At 52.0% G+C, this 23,294-nt stretch overlaps 2 protein-coding genes across 2 annotated transcripts; one reads left to right on the plus strand and one right to left on the minus strand.

Annotated features, from left to right (window-relative positions):
- Positions 1-3,054: 3,054 nt before the first annotated feature.
- Positions 3,055-8,062, plus strand: KLHDC8B (kelch domain containing 8B). The gene is made up of 6 exons (XM_037128525.2): positions 3,055-3,298; positions 4,214-4,714; positions 5,847-6,011; positions 6,351-6,575; positions 6,669-6,770; positions 7,198-8,062. The coding sequence occupies exons 2-6, from the start codon at positions 4,339-4,341 to the stop codon at positions 7,392-7,394; spliced, it is 1,065 nt and encodes a 354-aa protein (XP_036984420.2). The 5' UTR covers positions 3,055-3,298; positions 4,214-4,338; the 3' UTR covers positions 7,395-8,062.
- A 778-nt stretch (positions 8,063-8,840) lies between these two features.
- On the minus strand, positions 8,841-19,428 carry CUNH3orf84 (chromosome unknown C3orf84 homolog). Its single transcript, XM_037128530.2, has 4 exons — positions 19,402-19,428; positions 17,432-17,545; positions 9,651-9,707; positions 8,841-9,257 (listed from the first exon to the last, which is right to left on the minus strand). Exons 1-4 carry the CDS (start codon positions 19,426-19,428, stop codon positions 8,841-8,843), a joined length of 615 nt encoding a protein of 204 aa, XP_036984425.1.
- Between the last annotated feature and the right edge of the window lie 3,866 nt (positions 19,429-23,294).

A 23,294-nucleotide genomic window follows, 5' to 3' on the forward strand; every position in this document is an offset into this window, starting at 1 on the left:
CCTCTTTGAGGGGACTGGTGCTGCAGCAACATTTGGGAGGGACTCCTGGCAAGATCCAAGCTATCCTTAACCCTCTGGAGTTAACACTCACAAGGCCTGCCTCGGTCTCAGGCCTGACCAGAGAGCAAAAGAGGAGTGCCCTAAGCCTGGGAGTGTTGCAGGGGAGCCTCTTCGTTTTGTAGCGCTGGTACCTCCTCTGTGGGCAGTAGACTCTCCTCTCTTCCTGAGAATGGAACCCACCGCGAGTGTCATGAAAGGCTGGTGTGCACATTTGTGCTACACACAAACCCAAAGCTGGGCACATACAATCTGAGAGTCCCAGTATGCCAGTGTGCTCAAGAGGGTGATGGATGCTTCATTTGGGGACTGGTTAATAGCGCTCCTTTCTCTCCATCTTATTCCAGGATCCTAAGGCTGCTATACATTTCCCTGCCCATACAGAGGGGTCTTGACACCCTAAAGAGAAATACTCTACCCTAGGCCTCACCTGGTGCTCCCGAGCTTCACAAGGCTTCAGCACTAATGGTGGGGTCTTCAGTGCCTAAAGTGTAGCCAAGGTGTCCAACAGGAAATGCAAACTCTCCTGCTCATTTGGGGTCAGTGCTTCTAGCCCTTTGTCCTGGTAGAGAGGAGAGAAGGGTGGGGTCCTAAGGGCCAAGATCTCAGGGGGTGCATTCAAGAAGTACCATCATAATGTTCCTAGTCCTCAACTGTGGGTGAGACCTGTCTCTACCCCACCAATGGTTGAGGATTAGTTGTTTACTCTTAGGACCAATCCAGCTTCACCTTCTGCCCTAGTTATGTTCCACAGCTTCTCAAAAGCCAGCAGTGTTGGCCCCCCAGTGTTCAGGTGGTGTCCAGATTTTATGAACAGAAGCCATTTTCTTAAAGGGTCAGAGCCCATCCTCCAGATATAGCAGAGTCCTAGTTGTGTCCTAGAAAAGGCACCACTCCCTGGTGATGTCCAGCCCAGAGGTCAGTGTAAAATGAAGGACTGGGCAGGGGTGGAGTAAGTCCATCCTGAGATGGTGTTCCTTCTAGACATTAGAACCAGAGAGGATAATAAAGTTTAGAGGTAAGGGTCATGAGGTACTTAGCTCTAAGAGGAGGCTAATCATTCTGCCTCTTGGTGCCCGGATATATCCCAGATGGAACTCTCTGGAAGCATTCATCACGGCAAAGTCTGACTTGAACTTCACTTTGGCAGATATGACCCTATAGGTGTAACTGGGATCAGAAGGAATGAGTTTGGGAGAGACAATAGGGCCATCCCCAAATCCAACCCTTGTTCACCATTTGGCATCTTTTATAGCACTGAGTGATGGACCCTGGACCCCTATCCATCTGGGCAGAGGAATCTGGTGGAGCCATAGTTGTGAGTGAGGGACCACTCCCAGAGGGAGTCTGTATGCCAAGGAGAAAAACCAGGGCCAGATCTTGAGGAGCCACTTCCTGGGGAGTTAATAGGAAGCAGGGCCTATTAAAACTCAGAGGCTGCTGTGTCAAAGCAGAAGGAAGTCAAAGTCACAGGGTTGAAACTTGAAAGATGCCAGCAACATTTCAGTTGAGACAAAGACCCCCTAGGTTTTAGCTAGATGGTGTTCCATGGTGACTGTGGCAAGGGCAACTTTGGTGCAGCTATCAGGGCAGTGGAACCCATTAAAATAGATGGCTTCAAGAGTTTGGAGGAGAGGAAGAAGAGTGTGGAGGGACTTGGGGTGTGTTGGGAGGTATCTAAAGGGGCAGAGTGGGAGAGTGGAAGCCTTCCAGCCAGGATCTGTAACTGACCTTGGCACCACCATTTTCAGGAAGGTTCTCCAACTCCAACTGCCAGCCCCTGAAAGTGGCTGAAGACTTTTTCTGGTCATGGACAAGGCTCTACCCATGCTCTGGGCAGGCCAGAAGTCAGGAAGACCAGGTAATTAATGCCCCCAAGTAGCTGTCACTCCATGACTGATGGAGATGGGCGAATGAGGAACTCAGCAACCCTTGCTGGGAGTGGGGGGTGGATAATGTGAGGCCCATGCTCTGCACTGGCTTCCAGAGTCCCCAGAAGGATTTGGTCCCAGTTGCTTGCAGTGGTAACTTGCTTAACGATACACCCTTTATTGTCTGTCTCCCCTCTCCTTGCCACTTCTCTCTGCTGGTGCTTCCTGGCCTTACCTCCCACATTAACTGTATACACTTGCAACTTTGTCTCCAGCTATGCTTCTAGGGAAAGTGAGACAGACAGTGTCCACGAAAGAGGGACAGGATAGTAGCAAGTACACACAACCACAGGACCACTTCTTACAAGTAACCATTGACCTGTAAGAATGGACTGCTGGTTCCCAGTCTTAGCTAATACTCTCGAATGCTTAGAAGATGGGCCAGGGTCTGGGTCCGAGGTAGGTAGTCCTTTGTCACACCAACTTGCTCTTGCTTGACCCCAGGGGTGGCTAGAGGCAGGGCCAGGACCCTGAAGATGGACAGTCACAAAATGACTTGGGTCTCAGAATAGCCCAGGTCTGAGTCTCTACAGAATAAGGCCAGAGTGGCCTGACTGGAAGGTCCCTTGGCTTCTGACTCAAGCTTATACCCTGCTCAGAGCTACACTGACCCCCACAACCCAAATGTTCTCCCCCACTCAGGCCTGTGGACAGGCCTGCCGGTACTGAGGACAGCACTGTCTGCTGCTCCAACCCCGGCTAGCCTCTGTCTCTACCATGCACCTCTATTCTGTGCCCTGCTCTGTGCCTGAGGCTGGGAGATTCCAATGCCAACCCACCAGAGGCCTAGGCCACGCCCCAAGTGGCCTCCAGGGGGCGCCGCCTCGAATCTGTGCTTGGGCTCCTCCAAGTTCAGTGGCAGTGGGTGGGCACCGGCACTCAAAGCCCCGGGATCTGTTGGTTCAACCCACCCGGCCCCTGTCATCGGATGCTCCCAAGCTGGGTCTGGCTCAGAATGGCCCCCCACCATATACGTGTGTGCTGCTCACTGCTGTTTCATTTCTCTCCGGCCCAGCCCAAGGTCGGACCCTCAGTCCTGGGAAGGCCCAGTGTCCACGTGTCCATCTCTCTGTTCAGCCGTTGGCATGTGACCATGGGTCGGCGCACGGTGCTCCAGCCATGGCAGGTGCAGAGTTAAAGCGATTGTTAGGGGGGAGGTTTTCCCGAGTTGGGAGGGGGGAAGAGGGGCGGACCCCGTCCAGCCCCGCCCCGCGCCAGAGCCAAGCCGGATCCCTGCCAGCGCCCGGGCTCAGCCCCAGCCAGAGCCCGCACCAGCGGCTCCCGGAACAGCAGCCCACGCGCCCCGGCCGGTGAGTCCCGCAGGAACCGCGCTCAGGGGAAGTTTGGGGCGCCGGGAGTAAAACCCCAAGCTCACTTGTCTGGACCCGCCCCCTGCCCTCTTGAGAGATGGATGGAAGTTTGGGGCTGGGAAGTCCTCCCGCCAGGGGTCCCAGGAGTGTGGCCCCCCCACGGGAAAGAATGGGCTAGGGAACTTGGGGATTTGCATTGAGGGGACCAAGAAGTCCAGCTGCCCATTCCTGCTGGAAAATCCCTGGACTCTGGGACTCTATAGTGCGGGGCTCATGGGTTCCCCAAATAATCCTCTTCACCTATTATAGACATCAAAGAGTTTGGCCTGTGTGGACCTGGCGTGGGCAAACTTCTTCAAGGGTAGACCTAAAGGGAAAATGTGGGTCCCTGCCATCCAGCCCCCCCACCCCCAGTCCCGAACGCCCTGATTTTGGCCTTTTGCTGGTGGGACTAGAGCAACCAGTGGCTCCCAAGGGGGTTGTAAATGTGCACTGGAGTCTGGTCCCTGGTAATTGGGTGGGAGACATTGATGACACAGTGGAAGCCAGTACCAGGAGGGTACAGTAGGACTCCACTCATGCAGAGCACCAGGGTGAGAACAGTTGAGGGGAAGGAAAGATGGGAGGGAGGTGGAGAGCCCTTTCCTAGTCAGCTTACCTCCTATCCGGACCTAGGTAGGACCAGGCAGCCCTTAGGTGATGGCAGGACGTGGGAAGGGGGGTTGTCTGGGAGTCTGGAGGTCTCCCTCCTTCCCACTCCAGAAGGGCCTCCACAGAGGTGTGCTGGCCAGTGATCTGGCTCCTGCCTTTCCCACCAGTGATCTGGAGCCAGCCCTGCCCTCAGCTACAGGCTGCTTATCTCTACCTGAGCGCCCATCAGGGGTCCTGACCCTCTGTTTTCCCTCTCTCCTTCAGGCGAAGGCAAGTTCCCTGGACTGCTCAGACGCGCCCTGTGCCCCTGGTAGAGTCGGGATGAGGCTTTCATCAGGGAGGCCTGTAGCCTGAGCAAATAGCATGGCCTGCCCCTGGAGGTGAACACCATGGCCACGGGAGGTAGCCGGGCCTTTGCTTGGCAGGTGCTCCCACCCATGCCCACCTGCCGGGTGTATGGTACAGTGGCATACCAGGATGGACACCTGCTAGTGTTGGGGGGCTGCGGCCGGGCTGGACTGCCCCTGGACACTGCTGAGACGCTGGACATGGCCTCACATACCTGGTTGACACTGGCACCCCTGCCCACTGCCCGGGCCGGCGCCGCTGCCGTGGTGCTGGGCAAGCAGGTGCTAGTGGTGGGGGGTGTGGATGAGGGCCAGAGCCCTGTCGCTGCCGTGGAGGCCTTCCTGGCTGATGAGGGCCGCTGGGAGCGTCGCGCCACCCTCCCTCAGGCAGCCATGGGCATTGCGACTGTGGAGAGAGGTGAGTGGCCTCCGGAGGAAGGGCCCGCAGGTGTCCCAACACCCTTCATTCTTCTCTCACTTGGTCCCTTACCCTCAGAGATTGAACAAAAGCTGTAAATTTTGCTTGGATGCCTTGGACATGGCTTTGCCTCCTGTACCCTCCCTTCCCTAGCTCTGAGCTGGGCTAGCAGAAGCCTTCACTGCCTTGTCCAGCTGCAAGGTGGGAGGCAGAGCTTAGGCTGGCCCCTAGCATGGAGGGAGGACCCACTACTTCCCTGGCCCATCCATTCCTCTCATCTCAGAGACAAGGAGGGGTGGCCCAGGGACTCTCTTGGTTGTTATAGTTTGGGGGGACAGAGGGGAGCAGGACCTTGGTTTAGAGCCCAACAGGTGCTTAGATTTTCCCCCCGACACACATCAGAAAGCCTGAAGTGGACAAAGGCCAACCTGGCTTACGAACAGTTGCCATGGAAAGTTCCCAATGGGAACCTCCCAGCTGCCTGGCCTGTCTCTTAAGGCTTCCTGACAAGCCCCCCAGCTGACCCTGAGGGTATAATGGGGCAAGAACCTACTCTAGTGCAAAGGTGGGCTGCAGAGGTGCCGCCAAGGCTCAGGGACAGAAGGCTTGTGATCAATGCCCGTATCTGAGAAGGCAGGCCCAAGCCCCTCTCACAGCCACGCAGCTGATCCCTAGAGCCCCTCCCCAGTTGGAGCTCCATATTGAGTAGGTCCCCACATAGGGACCTAGGTCCCCATGGGGAGTAGGTCCCCAGGGGTAAAGGTACCCCTGGCTTAAACTAACCTCCAACCCCCCTTTCTCCAGGAGACCTCCCATCTAATGGCCTCCGGTCCGACCAGGTCTGGTTCTGCTCGGATGCCAGACTTGGTTGCCATAGCGTCTCCAGGGAGACGAGACAGATTATAATTAGATCTGCTGCTGCCTGCTCTTCACTTGGAGGGGTCCTGGCCAGGGGAGGAATCCTAATTCTCCCTGCCCCCACTCCAGGCAGGCAGGAGGGTTTCTGCTACTTGTAGGGAGGGTACCAAAAACAGGTCGGTCCCCCACTACCCCCACACCTGGCAAGGGCAGCTATCAGGGTGCAGTGCCCAGAGAGGCCAAGGTACTGTCTGAACCACTCCTTTCTATGCAGATGGTATGGTGTATGCTCTGGGGGGAATGGGCTCTGACACAGCCCCCCAGGCCCAGGTTCGAGTGTACGAGCCCCGCCGAGACTGCTGGCTTTCACTACCTTCTATGCCCACACCTTGCTACGGGGCCTCCACTTTCCTGCACGGGAACAAGATCTATGTCCTGGGTAAGGGCCTAGGGGATGTGGCAAAGGGACTCGAAGTCCAGAAGCACCTATCCCTGTGATAGGATCAGGCTTAGTTTGGGAGGGCGGGACAAGAGAAGCTTTGTTGCAGGTGAGCCTGGCTTGCTCCAAGGCTCAGACCTTTGGTGGCACTGTGGAAACTGGAAAATAAAACCCCAGTGCCTGAGAATCTGAGGGGTGGGTGATCCACGTTCTGGTGTTGTGCACACAGCTAGGTATGGGTGGCTGGAGTAGGCAAAGATGAAGGCTCAGCAACCTGGTGGAGGAGGAGGCTGCCAGGTGCCCCAGGCTTCTTCCCAGGTGCCTCAATTCCATTGGCAGGGGGCCGCCAAGGCAAGCTCCCAGTGACCGCTTTTGAGGCCTTTGATCTGGAGGCTCATACTTGGACCCGGCACCCAAGCCTCCCCAGCCGCCGGGCATTTGCTGGCTGCGCCATGGCCGAAGGCAGCTTCTTTAGCTTGGGTGGCTTGCAGCAGCCTGGGCCTCACAATTTCTACTCCCGCCCACACTTTGTCAACACTGTGGAGACGTTCGACCTGGAGCATGGTGAGCAGTGGCTGTCCTGGGCTGTTCTTCAGCTCTCCATGGGATGGAGAGGCTCAATGTCAAGAGCCAGACCTGATCTTCCCTCTCCTGCAGGGTCCTGGACCAAGCTGCCCCGTGGCCTGCGCATGAGGGATAAGAGGGCTGACTTTGTGGTTGGCTCCCTTGGGGGCCACATCGTGGCTGTTGGGGGCCTTGGTGAGTCTTCAGGGCTGGGGCGGGAGGGGAGCCCAAGACAGAAAGGACTGGCCTCCAGCATGAGCACCACCTCCTACCCTGCTCTAGGTGCTCTGGGGCTTTGTGAGCTTCTCTTTCCCATTCTGTGAAGCAAGCAGGGCGTGGTCTACATGGGCCACATCTGGGGGTGTCCTTAGCACCTGACTCAGGGATTTGAGCCAGCAGGGCCCTAGGAGACAGAAACAGGACAAATGATCACTGAATGAATGGACAAACAGAACTAGGAATGGATACATGAACAAATGAATGATGAATGGGGCAATGAGTAGCAAGGCCGTAATGGTCTACCCTGGCGTGACGCCTGCCGGGCTACAACTCTGGGCTTAGGAAGCAAAAGGGCTGGTGCCCCCGAAGCCTGTGTGCTACAACCTCTGTCTCCTTCCTGCAGGAAACCAGCCATGTCCTCTGGGCTCTGTGGAGGGCTTCAGCCTGGCACGGCGGCGCTGGGAGGCACTGCCTGCCATGCCCACAGCCCGTTGCTCCTGTTCTAGTCTTCAGGCTGGGCCCCAGCTGTTTGTCATCGGGGGTGTGGCACAGGGTCCCAGCCAAGCTGTGGAGGCCCTGTGTCTGCGTGATGGGGTCTGAATGCCTGATGGGACCTTGTCCACTGAAGCAGCTCAGTACAGAGGCAGATGTCTGGCTTCTTGTGCTCCTGAGGAAGCGCACTGGGCCCTGTGGGGGAAGGGATGCACAGGTGTGGGCACTTGAGACACTGCCTCCGAGACTTGGTAACGTGGGGAGATTTCACCTTTAGTGTAGGACACACTCATATGTGTACACCAGCTTACTCTCGTTCATTCATGGACCATGCCTAGCTCCCCCCTTGCTCTGGAACCTCCTGAGCCCTCTGTCCAATGGGAAGATGGGTGGGGGGTGAGAGCTGGCCTCATGCCCTGCAGGGTCAGTGCCTACGTGGAGTTGACCAAGCACACCCCAGTGACTGTTCCTGAAACATCCTAGCTGCCAGCCTGCTTTGAAGGCCCCTGTACACCCAGGAGAGTTCAGAGAGGGCAGGTGACGCAGAGGGAATGGAAAAGTGGGTGTGGGGACCTCCAGAGGGCCAAAGGAGTGTTGGCTTTAGGCCCTTTACACTGCCAGCTGTGACCTTAGGCCAGTCATTTCACCTTTCTGTGCCTCAACATCCTCAGCTGTAAATGGGGATCTCTGAAACCTTCCTGCCCAACCTACCTCACAGGGCTGTTGTGAGGACCCAGGCAGTTCAGACATGGAAGTAAAAATGCTGCTCAAATCTGGGGTGTGGCCCCTGGTGTGGAATCCTGTGTCACCCCTGCCGCCCCTGGCCTTTCTTTGGGGGCCTCAGTTCTCTAAGGATAAGGATCCAGCAGAGCCTTTTAGATCTGGCCTCTGGCCCCAAAGTATCTGGTGTCTTAGACCCTCTTAAGCCTCAGTTTCTTTTTCGGCGACATAGGATGACTGCTGTCCCCCACTGTCCTAGTTAGAGGGCACTCACAGGATGACCAGAAATCAGAGAAATCAGAAATCTGAGAAATCAGAAAACTACAACAAATGCCACAGGGTGAGGATGTCCTCTAGGTGTGTGTCACTCAGCATCTCTGCAAAGCCTCTGCTCACCTCCATGTGGAGGGGTCTTGTGGGGGTGTCTCTTTCACAAGACTGTGTGGCCATGCACCAGATGCCTAGAGGCAGCAGCCTCCCAGAGAAAGCAAAGCTGCTAGCCCTTGCCTCCTCTTCCAGACTTCGCTGCCCACTGTTAGGGCCACTGACTGCTCTCCCTGTAGTCACACTGAATGCACTGGGTTTGTTGCAAAAATGGATTTGGGATCCCAGAACCCATCTGCTGTGGCCATGGTGACCCATCTGGACCCTTAGACTCCTGCAGGGCATACCCCTTTTCACCCCATGGCAGGGCTCCCAGGGCCACACCTTGCCTGCCTGGCACACAGGTATCATGAGCACAGGCACATGGGAGCCAGGCATTGGGCCTGGCAGTATCTTACTGCTCTCAGCCTCCAGGCCCTCTGGGGCTGCAAGCACAGACAGGCCCTGATGTCAGCCATTCTCATTTAATGCTCTGGACCAGTTTAGGCACTCGGAGACCCCAGCATGGAGGTAATGCTGCAGCAGTGTGGGTCTAGGGATCTCTGGGAGTTTAGGCAGTGTGTTAGTGATGGGGGCCTGGGGTCCCACGTTGTTGCTGCCACAAGAGTCACCAGGGGATGGCTGGCAGAAGTTCTGCTGGTAGGTGGTGCTGGCATGGGGAGGCTTGAGCTGCACAAAATGCACAAGGCGCTGGGGGAGGTCACGGAGTCCTGGGTCAGACCGGAAGTTGGCCTGGTAGGAGGATTCAAGGGGCCGCTGCTGGCAGAACTCCAGCTCACAGGGTGCCCAGCGCAGGAAGGTGTGTTGCTGCCACAGGCGATTCAGGTCTTTCCGCCTTCCGATTCCCTGCAGCAGGCAGAAGGGGCCCTTTTCAACGGTATGGGCTCTTGGCCCACAGTCCAGGCCGCAGGCATTGCTTGAGCACCCCCTAAACCCAAGCCTGCCTGGTGATGCCTGGCCTCCCTGGCCTGTACCCCAGCCTTTTTGGCCTGCCTCCATTTCAAAGTGGGGCCCTCAGAAAACCAGGGACCCCTGGGATATTTGCATATTGTCAGGCAATCTGGCTGAGGAAACCAAAGCAGAGGTACCTCCTTTGGGTAATGGGCTGTATCCCAGAGGGGAGAGGTTGTCAGGGAGACAGACACTCTTCTGTCTGTATAAAGAGCCCTCCCTCCCTGCACTGTCTCATCCCCACCCCCCACCCCTGCAACTTTGGCCTAGGCTGGGGGCCTGCCCATGCTCCTTTCCCTGCATACTTACACTGTCAAAGGAAGTGCGGTTGTCATGCTTGGAGAAGAAGTGTTGCTGTGCTGGCTCCTTGAAAAGAGTGAGAGACTGTCATGGGAGAAAGTGATGCTCACCTCAGGGCCCATATGGATGAAAGATGCCAGGAGCCACCACCCCTAAACTGCTAAACTACCAACACCCTGCAGGGGCAGATACTGACTAAAGCAACATCTCACTTCTGGGACACCTCATCCTGGCACTTACTCCCAAAGCAGAAGCCTCTGGGGCCACCAATTGAGGAAGGGGCGGAGGTATCTTTAAAAGGTGCCTGGAGGCATCTTCCAGGCATCTGGTGCCTGACTGTTGCCCTGGCCAGGTGACTCATCTGGTTGGAGCATCATCCTGTGCACCAAAAGACTGCAGGTATGATCCCTGGTGGTTAGGGCATACACCTAGGTTGCAGGTTCAATCCCTGCTTAGGGCGCATATGGGAGCAACTGATAGTTTCTCTTTCTCTCCCCCTTCATCTCTATCTAAAAATCAATAAACATATATCCTCAGGCAATGATTAAAAAGTTAAAAAAAGAAAATGTATCCTGCCATCAGGAGGGGAATGGTCCCAGATTTGCACCTTTCTCCCTACATCCCCCCAGGCAGAATGAGGCTTCAATTCTCTCCTCCCCTCTGTCCACACCCACTCCCCCTCTGTCCACACCCAGTCCCTCATCAGCAACCCAAGCTCTTGACCCTAAATACCACTTGCAAACTGGAAGTTATCCCTCTAGCTCAAGTTCTCTCCTGAACTCCAGACTCAGTAGCCAACTGCAAATGTATAACAGGCACTTCGAACACATGAACGAGCTCTGGATCATTCTCTAAACCCACTCCACCTGCAGCCTCCCCCAACTCAGGTCACGGCAGCTATTTCTGCCCAACACCTCAGAGACTCCTTGATTTTTCCTTCTTTCACTCCTTAATCCAATGTGCCAGGAAATCCTATCAGTACATCCTTCAGTATGAACCCAGGGCTGGACTGCTCCTCAGCATGGCCCAGCATTTCCTGTTTCAAGCCACCTGCTTTCTTCTCTTGCCTGAATTATTGCAAGAGCTTCCTATCTGATGTCCCTGCTTCTAAGCTTGCTCCTCCAAGTCTATCACTGTTTTAGCAGGCAGGATCATTATTTTATTTTATTTTTTGTCTTTTTTTAATTTTATTTGATTTTATTGATTATGCCATTACAGTTGTTCTCCCCTTCATTCCCCTCCACCCTGCACACCCCCGCCCCCACCATTCCCCCCTTTAGTTTATGACCTTGTGTCTCAAGTTCTTTAGATTCCATATCTCCCCTACTATTCTTGCCCCCCTATCTATTTTCTACCTACCGTTTATGCTGCTTATTTTCTGTACCTTCTCCCCACTTCTCCTCCTCCCACTCCCCTGTTGCTAACCCTCCATGAGATCTTCATTTCTATGGTTCTGCTCCTGATCTAGCTGTCCTTTCAGTCTGCTTTTGTTTTAGGTGTGGTTGTTAATAACTGTGAGTTTGCTGTCCTTTCACTGTTCATGTTTTTTATCTTCTTTTTCTTAGGTAAGTCCCTTTAACATTTCATATGATAAGGGCTTGGTGATGATGAACTCCTTGAATTTGATCTTATCTGAGAAGCACTTTATTGGTCCTTCCATTCTAAATGAAAGTTTTGCTGGGTAGAGCAATCTTGGTTGTAGGTCTTTGGTTTTCATGACTTGGAATACCTCTTTCCAGCCCCTTCTTGTCTGTAAGGTCTCTTCTGAGAAATCAGCTGACAGTCTGATGGGAACTCCTTTGTAGGTGACTGTCCCCTTATCTCTTGCTGCTTCTAGGATTCTCTCCTTCATTTTAATCCTTGCTAATGTAATTATGATGTGCCTTGGTGTGTTCCTTCTTGGGTCCAACTTCTTTGGGACTCTGAGCTTCCTGGATTTCCTGGAAGTCTATTTCCTTTGCCAGATTGGGGAAATTCTCCTTTATTATTTGTTCAAATAAGTTTTCCACTGGTGGCTGTTCCTTTCCCCTTTCTGGTACCCCTATAATTCGGATGTTGAAGCGTTTAAAGATGTCCTGGAGGTTCCTAAGCCTCTCCTCCTTTTTTTGAATTCTTGTTTCTTCATCCTTTTCTGTTTGGTCATTTTTTTTCTTCCTTCTGGTCTGCTCCTTTGATTTGAGTCCCAGTTTCCTTTCCATTACTATTGGTTTCCTGTGTGTTTCCCTTCATTTCCATTAGTTTAGCCTTCATATGTTCCTCTAATTTGTGGCTAAAATCAACCAGTTCTGTGAGCAACCTGATCACCAGTGTTTTGAACTGTGCATCTGAAAGTTTTGCTATTTCTTCGTCACTCAGAGTTATGGGCTCTGGGGCTTTGAGATCTTCTTGAGCCATTTTTGGTCTATTCGCACCCATTAAGTATGAGGAGTGGAGCCTTAGATGTTTCACCAGGGCAGGGCCGCCCAGTTCGCTGGGTTATGTCGCTGTCTGTGGGGGCGGGGTCAGAGCGGGGAAATAGCGGCCCCCTCTGCTGCTTCCCGCCACTGGTCCCATCTCACTGCTCACTCCTTCACCAGTCTATCTGCGCACAAATGTGTGACCATAGTCAACCTGCCGCCCTGCACCCTCGCTAGCTCTGCCTGTCGCTCACTGAGTCATTCACTGGGTCTGCCCGTTGCAACCCCACGCCTAGGATCTGTGCGCCTGAGTCCACCTGACCAAGTTTTCCTGTGCAACCCCACTCCACCAGCTGCTGGCTTAGCCCCTCTTACCGGTCAGGCTAAAGAATTCGTTGTTGTCAGACTTCCAAAAAGTTCAATTTTCTGTGTTTTGGCTGTGTTTTCTGTTGCTGATATTTTGTTGTCTCTAAACTTTGTTGTGTGAGAAAGTACGGCGTCTCCACCTATGCCTCTATCTTGGCAGAAGTAGGATCATTGTTTTAATATGTGAGTCAATTCACATCCCTTTGTTTGCCAAAGATCCATAGCAGTTCCTCATGTTTGTAAAAGCCAAGGTCATCATTGTGGTCCATGAGACCCACACAGTGTTGACCCCTTTATCACCTCCAGCCTCACCAGTACCTTGCTGCTCCTCAAGCAAACCAGCTACTCTCACCTCCGGCCTTTGTGCCTGTTCTTTCTGCAGAGATTTTTCTCCCACCTGGCCCTAGGACTCCTCCTCCCTTTCCTCTTGGGAGGCCTCCCCTCATTACTGCACCAATGGTCTCATCACCCCAACTCTGCATTTTCACCTTCTAACAGCCTCTATGACTACATATGATGATGTTGCATGCTGTCTGATGTTATTGTCTGTCTTGCTCACATCCATCACTCCGCCTCTGAGAACAGTGCTTGGCTGAATGAAGTGCCTGATCTGGTGAGTTCAGTCTTGGCTGGGTCAGGGTATGTGCAATGGCTGACAGCAGGTTCCTAAGTAAAAGGCAGGGGCTAGCTTCACCCCGATCGCTGAACCAGAATCTTCAGGGTGCAGCCCGAGGTATGTGTCTTTAACACGCTCTCCTATCGGGACCTCCTGCCTTAGACAGCCAGCGAAGTTCTTCAGATGGAAAGAAAGATCCATGAAGGAGCTTTACCTTTCATTCCTCATGAAGCAAGATGCCACCACCGAGAATAGAAATAAAAACCCAGGGAGTCCTGGCTGGGTGGCTTTGGTTGGTGGGAGGGAGCATTGTTCTGTACATCAAAAAGGTTGTGGGTTTGACCCTCAGGATGCACACCTAGGTTGTGGGCTCCATCTCCATTTGGGGAGCATGTGGGAAGCAGCTGGTAGATATTCCTCTCTCACATCAATGTTTCTCTCTCTCTCAAGTTAATAAATATGTCCTCAGGCGAGGATTAAAAAACAAAACAAAACAAAACAACCCAGGCCCTTTTAGGAAAAAAAAAAAAGGGAAAATCTTCATAATCTAAAGCTAGGCAATATTCTTAAACTTGATGCATAAAAAAAGAGACCCATTTAAAGATTGATAGATTGGGCTTCATCAAAATTAAAAAGAAAAAAGAAACTTGCTTTGTGAAAGTCCATGTGAAGAGGCTGAAAAGACAAGTTACAAACTGAAAGAAAATATTTGCAAACCGCATACTCAATGAAGGACTAGTATCAGGAATGCATAAAGTCTCACAACAGTAAAATAACAAACTATCCGATTAGAAAATTGGCTAATGACATAGACATTTCACCAAAGAGGATATGCAAATGGCAAATAACACATAAAAAATGTTCGCCATCATTAAACATTAGAGAAATAACCATTAAAATCATTACAATATCACAACACGATGGCTAAAATAAAAAGTAGAGACAATAATAAATGTGGTGAGGATGCAGAGGAACTGAATCCCTCATACACTGCTGCTGGGAATGTGACAGGCACAGCTACTCTGGGAAACAGTTTGGCAATTTGTTTTAAAAACTACACATGCAATGGCTTTCCTGGGCACTTATTCCAAAGAAATGAAAACTTACATTCACCCCAAAGCCTGCACACAAAGGGTCATAGCAGCTTTATTTGTGAGATCCAAAAATCTCTGGAATCAGCCCAGAGAGTTTTTAACAGGTGAATGGTTAAACAAATGGGAATATACCTACCACAGGCTACTACTCAGTAATGAAAAGGAATGAACCACTGATACACATGACAACTCAGATACATCTCTCAGAAAATATGCTGAGCAAGAAAAGCCAATTCCCGAAGGTTGCACGTCCTGTCATTCCATTTATACAACATTTGGAAGTGACAGCATTTTAGAAACAGAGGGAGTGATGGTCGCCAGGGGTTAGGGACAGGGCAGGGTGGAGGAGAGGAAGGCAGGTGGATGTGGTCCTGAAAGAGCAGCACCAGGGATTCTCAGGAGAGAACTTGACTGCAGTGGCAGACACGCAAGGCTACACCAGTGATAAAAATTTACAGTTCTTAATATACACACACAAATAAGTACAAGTAAAACTGGGGACATCCGAGTGAGATAGGTGAATTGCATCAATGTCAATGTCCTGGTTGTGATATTATACTACAGCTTTGCACGGTATTACCACTATCACAGTATTTTGGGGGAAAACTGAGCAAAGTATAGAAGGAATCTCTATCATTTCTAACAACTATTTATGAATCTTCAATCATCTCAGTATAAATTTTTTAAAAAACCCAAAACCCTGGGGCCCTGGCTGGGTGGCTCAGTTGGTTGGAGATCATCCCATACACCAAAAGGTTATGGGTTCGATTCCTGATCAGGGCACATATGTAGGCTGTGGTTTGATGCCCTGTGGGGTGTGTATAGCAGGCAATCAGTCAATGCTTCTCTCTCACATTGACGTTTCTCTCTCTCTCTCTCTCTCTCTCTCTCTCATCTATCTATCTCTCTCTCTTTCCCCATCCCGTCTTCTCTCTCTAAAATTAATAAACATGTCCTTGGGTGAGAATTAAAAATATATGTATATTAGAAAGAACCTGGGGGTCTGGGGCAAGTTCCAGTGGACCCCAAATTCTCCCCCATCTCTATGCTCAGCTGCAGAATTACACACAGCCCTAGGACGTGGATACCTTCGTTGTGGGAGGCCCCTCTGACTCTGGAGCTCACTGCCCTCGCAGTTGGCAGCAGGCCCCACTGACTCCCACTGACTGGAGCTGTGTCCTCCCAGCTGCGGGGGCCTGGTAAGAAGTGCAGTCATTTCCTCTCCACCTAGGCAGCTCTGAGTGTCCTGAAATTCTCAGGAGAATTTCACCTACATCTTTGTTTCTAAGCCACCCAGGGCTCCTTATCCCCCCAAAGGGGTGAAGCCCATGGTCTCTGAGCAGGTAGGGTTCAGGCAGGGTTCCAGCTGAAGAGGCACTGGAGGAGGGCCCCTTCTGAGAGGGGCCATGTTTGCATATGGGGGGGCTAAGGGCCCCTGTGGAGTCGTCAGGTGCCGAGAGAGCAAACTCTGTGGCTGACTGAGGCATGGTGGTGGCAGGGACAGGGACACAGCAATCATGGCATCACCAATGAAGGACCTGCCTACAACCATGGTCCTCTTGTGTGACCTTAAGAACAAATAGGACCAGGATTTCACTTCCTAAGAGTCAAGCAGGTGAAGGCTAGAAATAAATAAGTCTGGTTTAGAAGAAAAACAGAATTTCTTTTTTGCACCTGAATGACATGGATAAAATCTTTACGTGCCAAGTTGAAAAGAAAGAAAAATGGATGCCATGACTTGGAAAGGTTTTTAACCACAATGGCTGCAGACAGCCTGCGGAAGCCTGGTACCTCTCAGCTAATTAGAAAATAAAATGTGCACCTCCCCTGAGCAGTCTCACTAATTAAAACAGCTTCAGACCTAGGAGGAGCTAGGAGACTTGGCATTTGTACCACCTGAGCCCAATGCACACAGACCATGCTGTTTGGGACCGCTGATAATGCTAGTAAAGGCTGTAGGTGGCAGGTCTTCACCTCAACCAAAACATGTCCCCTACTCTGTCCCTGGGGGACAGGTGGAGAGGACGTTTTGGTCTGGGGAGAGAACTGCCACTGAGGGCTACTACCAAAACCCAGTAGGAAGTCTCCAGGTTGCCTCTGTCCCTGCACTAAGGCCCATCACTCTCACAGGGAAGATGGCCCTTGCTCAGGACGCAGTGCCAGGCAGCCCTTTCAACTGGGAGTGCTGAGGAAGTGCAGGTTCCACAGGATGGTAGCCTCCAGGGCCCTGCTCTTGGCCTGGGAAAGCAGTTCCTAGAGAATCAGATGGCAGATTGAGTAGGATCTGGCTAAAAGCTGGGAAACAAGAAGCTGCAGTGGGCAGAGCATGTTCTGGGTCCACCCTGCTCTTGCCTAGAAGGCCACACTTCTCCCCAGGCTGCCTTCCCTCCGGCCACTGGCAAGTCCTGGGAAGAGAAGGAGGTAAGAGGAGTTTCTTTTCCTGGTTCCCTCTCAGGCCAGTTTCCACCTGGCTGTGTCTCTCCACCCAAGATCGCCACTCGTGTCAGGGTGGCCCTCTCCACACCACTTTGTTCTTCTGGTTTCTAGACGCCATGCCTTCCTTCCCCTTGTTCCTTTGGGCCCCGTTGTATTGGCTGCTTGGGGCTACCTTCCCCTGCAGCCCCCACACCCACCCTTTGTATGTCCACCCTCCTGAGTTCTTTTTCGAGTGGGCTTTTCCTGTTTGGCCCCTGACTGATGCTCAGTGCCTCCTCCTAGTCTCCAGGCCTGGAGGCAGTCAAGGGCCTGGGACCTGCATCCTCCTCCATTCTGGGGAAGTCTTTTCCAGCACTCTAGGCCATTTCTGCCATCACCCTTCAGTCCCCTTGGCTAGGTATGTGGGTGGGCACCCAACCACTTTCCATACTGCTTCCTTGACCAGAGGAGCCTCCCCCCCCACTCACTCTAGTGCCTCTGGACGATGAGGCTGACTGAGGGCTAGACCATGGGTTTTCACTGAATCGAGGAGTCTGAGCTTAAGGGCAGTTTTTGGCAACACTCAAGGCTTATTTCCTGGGTTCTGGAGGCTGTCTGTCTCCCCATGGCTGCTCACCCAACCTGGGACCTGACCCTCCCTCCATCTAGAAGGATGACTGGGCAAGACAGTCCATCCTGTCATTGGTTCCTCTTCACCCCGTCTGTAAGAGAAAGACCCGACATTGCAGGGGAAGAAGGGCCAGGCCTCCTGCCCATCCTGGGGATAGGCTGGCTCCATGTGTCAGTCCAGCTGTGTGTGGTAGGGCTGAGGATGATGCTCTTGGGGCAGAGAGAAGCAGAAACTGGCCCAGCCACCCAGCTGCTCCCAGGGCTGCCTTGTACCTGACATCGCTTCAGGAACACTGCTGGAGGCTGGGGCTTGGCTGCAATGCGGTATTCTCGAGCACTTTCACTCTTGAACTGGCCTCTGTAGTGTCCATAGAAGCCACTGTTGTGCTATAATAAGGTAGGCATGAGCCTGAATCCTACCAAAACCCCAACCCCAAGTCATAGACCTCAGTGGCTAGACCTCAGAGGCTAGAAGCCTCTCCTGGGAGTTTCTGATAAAACAGAAAGAATCTGAGGTGGGGGTAGTCCCCTGGGGAGGGGACTGCACAGAGGTGTCTCCTATTCATCATTAGAACAGTTGACCATCTGTGCTGGCTCACCCGGGAGGGCTGTGTGTATATAGGCCCTTCCTTTCCTTTCCCTTCCCTTCCCTTTCTTTCTCCTTCCTTCCCTTCCCTTTCCTTTCCTTTCCTTTCCTTTCCTTCCCTTTCCTTTCCTTTCCTTTCCTTTCCTTTCCTTTCCTTTCCCCTTCCTTCCTTCCTTCCTTCCTTCCTTCCTTCCTTCCTTCCTTCCTTCCTTCCCTTCCTTCCTTCCTTCCTTCCTTCCTTCCTTCCTTCCTTCCTTCCTTCCTTCCTTCCTTCCTTCCTTCCTTCCTTCCTTCCCTTTTTTCCTTCTCTCTCTTAAAATCCCAATATGGGGTGAGAAGACAGCAGTGAAAGGACAGAAGAGTCTTGGCCCCTGTGAACCTTCCTTCTGTGGGGGTGAAACACAGTGATTAGGGTCATGGAAGAAATAGCCTGATGAATAGATCATGAGTGACAAGGAACAGGAACAGCTCCTCATGACCATGGGGGTGAGAGCCTGAACATGGAAAGGAATCAGCTATGTGAGTAGTAGTGGAAGGGCCTTCAATATGCTGGGAACTCTAAGTGCAAAATTTCAAAGGAGGGAGATAAAGAAAGAAAGAGAGGGAGAGCTTGGAAAAACAAAAGAAGAGACCTTGTTACTAAAGGATTGTGAACAAGCTGGAGGGAAGTGCGGTGAGGTCAGGGAGGGACAGGGCCTAGACTGGGTTAGGACTATGGATTCTCTTCTGAGGAAGGGAAGGGGCAAGACAGCTTCTGAGAAGGGATGACTCCTAGAATTGAGCAGTTTTGAGAACAGGGTCACTGTCTAGTGGCATAGTCCTTCCCTGGGAGATCTGAGAGAAAGTTCCCTTCATTGTCTGCCCCCCTCCAAACGAATAGATCAAAGGTCCCCGGAGAGCAAGGATTGAATGGATCCATCTTCTGCATCCATTGTCAAGTCAGGAATGAACACCTGTTTGACACACACTCTGCTATCCTGGGGCAAGAAGGGCACCCTGGAGCCCCTAAGGCATGAACTCTCTGAAAGAAGTACTTCAACAATGGGTGGCTTCTGGAGAGAATTTCAGAGATTGGGACTGGCAGACAACAGAAACAAGCATTGCAGAGACTAAGAAGGAGCTCTCCTGTACTGATGTCATTAGGCAGACACCCTGTGAATAACAATGTCTGGCCAAGGAACTACAGTGGCTCATTCTCTTCATCCTGAGTGCTCCCTGGAGAGGATGGTCTGTCTGGTCCTCCATGATCCCAGCCCTGAGCAGCAAGAACCTGTCCCCAGCCAGTTTCTGGCTGCCACAGTGGGATCTTAAACACGACTGGGAAGCCCAACATGTTTTCATCCCACTGACCATCCTTCTACTGTCTGCTGTAGAAAGTAAAGTAACACCCCTTACTTTCTATTCAGTTTAGTTCAACAGTATTTAGGTCAGCAGGTTAGCATGAGACCAGGACCTCTGAAAGGGAGCATGGTGTTGGGAAGACTAAGTAGACTCCAGGGGTAACCCCAGGGTGGCAGATGTGGAGTGGGTAGTTCAGTGTCCTCCACTAGCCTGGATGCTAGATGAAACCCTCCTCACTTCATTTTCATGATGCATTCAAATTTCACGTATTACTCCAGGGCCAGGGACCAGGATTAACTATCAAATACGCTCTTACCCAGGAGCCTACTAAAGCACTCTTCATCTTTCCGGGGAAAGGAACCAAAGAGGTAAACTTTCCTCTTGTCTCTCTGAGGCTGTCTGAAAATTGCAGGAGGCAAACTTCTTGTTGCTTAGTGACAAAGGGACGTTGTGACTGCACAATGCTGGTAAGTGTTGAGGCAGCACCTAGCCTGCTACCCATTTGGGCTTCCTGCTGTTTCACTTCCCCCCAGAGAGAAATCTGCCCCTCCACATTAACAGCCTGAGAGTGTCCTTATATATAGAAACACATAAGGCTCCACTGTGGAGTCCGAGGAATTCATAGTCAGTGAAATATTAAAGGACATTTAGAGGTGAATCCTGCATTTTTAAAACTGCCCAACCAAAATGCCAGGGATATAAATTTAGAAAGCACTCCATGGAGCCAGAAGAAACGTTAAAGGGGTTGGTGGCTCTTAGAATAAAATTAGTGTTTCAGAATAAGGCTCTGTCTGTCCACTTCTCAGGAGTTTGTGGTGACTGGGAACATCCCTAATCACGGCAGGTGAATGTGACAAGGACCTGCAGGGAGGCGAGCATAACAGAGGAGCAAAAGAAGGAACATGAAAATATTTATTTACATTGTGGTTCTATTCCAAGCTATCCTTGGACAAGTAATTCTCATTCCCTCTCTCTCTCTCTCCCTCTCTCTTTCATTGGTAACACTGGGATGTGAACTGTTCATCCCTTTCACTAACCAAAAGAAGCCATCAGTCAGCAACTAAAGAGGTGCCAACAGCCAATAGCCCTGGTTCGTGTGGCTCAGTGGATTGAGCACTGGCCTGTGAACCAGACAGTCGCTGGTTCAATTCCCAGTCAGGGCATGTGCCTGTGTTGTGGGCCGGATCCCCAGTAGGGGGCGCAGGAGAGGCAACCACACCTTGATGTTTCTCTTCCTCTTTCTCCCTCCCTGCCCCTCTCTCTAAAAATTAAAAAAAAAAAAAAAGTGCCAATGAAAAATTCAACCACAGGAAACACTCAGACCCTGCTGGTGTCACTCGTTGTGCTAGCCAGAAAGTGCCTAACCCTAACTCCCGCCTCGCCCGTGACAATGTCATCACCCTGGAAGTGCCCTCACACAGGGACGAGAACGACCCCTGCAGCAGCGGGATAGGGGCAAACTGTGAGCAGCCTGGGGGGGTTAGCGACAGGGGGGTTAGCGACAGGGCCGTGGGGAAAATGGTCGACAGTGACAGCGAAATACCGGAGATACTATGAATGGGCTACAGATACTTGAATCCACAGAGATCAATCTTTAAAATGGTGAGTCAAAAAGTCAAGCTGTGGAAAGACACAGAGTGTACCGGTTCCGCAATGATACAGACGCGCCGACCAAGGCCCTACGTGGTTTACGAACGCAGCGGATGAACCGAGACGGTTCCTGTTGGCACCGCGGGTGATTCTCACTCCTCCTTCCCCACGTTCCGCCAGCAGCGCCGGAGGGGCCGGTGCCCTCCTCCTCTTCCCGGCGGCGCAGGTGGCTTCCACCGCACCGCACTCTGCTGGCGGTCGTCCGCGCCCAAGACCCCTGGCTCCTCTACGGCTTTTGCCTCATCTAGGCCTCCAGCCGATGAGGGTCCGACGAGTGTCGGGGCCTCAGCACAATGTTCCTACCCACCGCCTTCGTTGCTGATCCATCCGGTTTTCATGGCGTTGAAGGCCACCACCACCCAGGCCCCAGCCGGGCCCTGACCCCGGCGCCCAGGCCACCCCACATTCAGCCAGGTGTGCGTGTGATGTCCCCCAAGCGGGTCTGCGTCGGCGGGGGATGGCGGCGGGGTGTGCGTGGGCAGCAGGGTGTGAGGGGACATCTCAGGAGGCGTATATGCACTGGGTGTGAGTGAGCATGTGCGCAAAGCTGGCCAGCACACCCGGCCAATACTTAACCGTTAGAACCGTTAAAACTGTTAGTCACATGCCACGGCGGGGGCGGGGTGTAATATCCATTGGTTAGAGCGGGCCCTGGGGGCGGGGCCGCGCATGCTCAGTCGGCTTTCTGGACCAACTAATTTTTGAAGCCAAATCAGGGCTACCTCAGGTCCAGACCTGTGTGCGGCTCTCAGAGGTGGTGGCAGGAGGGTTTGGACAGGCACGCTGGGACGGGTGGGGGGCGGTGTCAGTGCCGAGGGGTCTTTGCCAGTAGGTTCGGGACTCCGGGGGACCTTGAGTTGTTTCCCGGGGCCACGCCTTGCAGCCCCTAGCCGCCCTTTCTTTCCCTGTGACGGACGCCGGCGCGGGTGCTCCGAGGAGACTACCCACACGAGTCCCGGGTACACAGGAAGCCAGGGAACCCTGCTGGGTTTTGTCGTTTGTCGTTGGTTTCCTTTCCGGAAAATCTCTTGGAGGCCTCTGCAAAGGCCGGCGGCAGAACGATTTAGACTGGGGGCCCAGGGGCGGGGTCTTCCCTCCTGGAGAGACCAGAGACAAGTCGAGGGAGGCCCGGGGCGCCCCCAAATCTGAGGGGGAAACTGTTGCGACCCAGTGAGGGAGCGGAGGGGCACTCCTCCACTTATGCGCCTCCTTTAATGGGGGGGGGGGGTGCGGGCGAGGGAGAGGGAGCCTTGCCCTGGGAAACTTGGAATGAGTGCGCTCAAGCTCAGTTTCCATTGACCGTAGTATGACTGGCGCTCCAGCTTAGACAACTGCCTCGTCATTCCTCGTGCTGTAAAGGAGGGCTGGAAACAGATGGGGTTTCTGCCATCTGAGCATTTAAAACCTGTACAGGTAGCATGAAGACAGGTAAAATGCAGAGGACAGATGGACACGGGGCCGAGCACATGAAGCTCTGTGGGGTCCTTAGACCCGGTCAAGGGGAACCGTGGAACAGGGAGAGCAGTATTCGAAACCCCAGGTCACGTGCTGTAGGCAAACAACTCGTTTCCCATCCGCGTAAACAGAGGTGGAAGACAACAGGGCTTGCCATCTAGATAAATAATGGCCTTAAGCAGTGGTCTTGCGGTGATGTATATAAAATTGCCTGTATCCTAAATCTAGCTTCTAGAAGGATTTCTGCTAGTAAGAATAAGGAAAAAAATCTTGGGTTATCAAAGAAATAAGTAAACATGAGCCACCTATCCTATATTAAATTCAATTCATCTTTGTTAAAATGTGTACTAAGTCTTTACGTACCCGAAATGTAATAATTGAAAACAAATCATGTATTTTTAAATTCGTGGCTCTCTAGAAAGTTTTTCTCCATTGTCTAAATTGAATTTCCAAGTATTTTTTCTCATTTAACAGTAAATATTTTCTGGCATATTATATGCTAGACACAATTTCTAGATTCTGGGGATATAGCAGTGAACACAACATACAAAAATTCCTATTCTTGAAGAGTTCAACATTACATTTTAGGAGGCCTGTCTCTTATCTGAGACAGATAAGTTTTATATATATATATATAAGTATATAGTGTATTAGGATACGCTGCAGAAAATGTGAGAGAGAGAGAGAGAGAGATAGTAATTGTTGAGGTATGATGATTCTGAATAAATTGTTGAGAGAACACCGGAAGGAGGGGGGTAGCTTATGCTGATACAGTATCTGAGGAGAGAAGAAAGGTTGTCAGATTTTTGCAAATAAAAATATAGGACACCCAGTTAAATATGAATTTCAGGTAAACATATGTTTGTACATGTGTCCCATGAAATATATGGGAAATTCAATTTAATTGGGCATCCTGTATTTTATCTGGCAACCCTGCAATGGAAGGAATGAGCGGTCTGATTCTGGACATGTTTTAAAGGAGTTGCCAGTAAATACTACTGGCAGATTACATTTGAGAAAAGGAAGTCCAAGAGGACTCAGGTTTTGGCCTGAGCAACTGGAAAGATGGAATTGCTATTAACTGGAACAGGAAGGCTATAGGTG

The sequence above is a fragment of the Artibeus jamaicensis genome, unplaced genomic scaffold, assembly GCF_021234435.1.
Source record: "Artibeus jamaicensis isolate MK-2021 breed Jamaican fruit bat unplaced genomic scaffold, CSHL_Jam_final contig_519, whole genome shotgun sequence".
Taxonomy (NCBI): Eukaryota; Metazoa; Chordata; class Mammalia; order Chiroptera; family Phyllostomidae; genus Artibeus; species Artibeus jamaicensis.

Coding starts and splice junctions, on each gene's coding strand:
- CUNH3orf84 (XM_037128530.2), bottom strand. CDS start 19,428: ATGAAGAGTGCTTTAGTAGGCTCCTGG. Junction 9,708..17,431: donor TGTTCCTGAAGCGATGTCAG/GTACAAGGCAGC, acceptor ACTCTTTTCAAG/GAGCCAGCACAGCAACACTT. Junction 9,258..9,650: donor ACCGCACTTCCTTTGACAGT/GTAAGTATGCAG, acceptor ACCGTTGAAAAG/GGCCCCTTCTGCCTGCTGCA.
- KLHDC8B (XM_037128525.2), top strand. CDS start 4,339: ATGGCCACGGGAGGTAGCCGGGCCTTTGCTTGGCAGGTGCTCCCACCC. Junction 4,715..5,846: donor CATTGCGACTGTGGAGAGAG/GTGAGTGGCCTC, acceptor CTTTCTATGCAG/ATGGTATGGTGTATGCTCTG. Junction 6,576..6,668: donor GACGTTCGACCTGGAGCATG/GTGAGCAGTGGC, acceptor CCTCTCCTGCAG/GGTCCTGGACCAAGCTGCCC.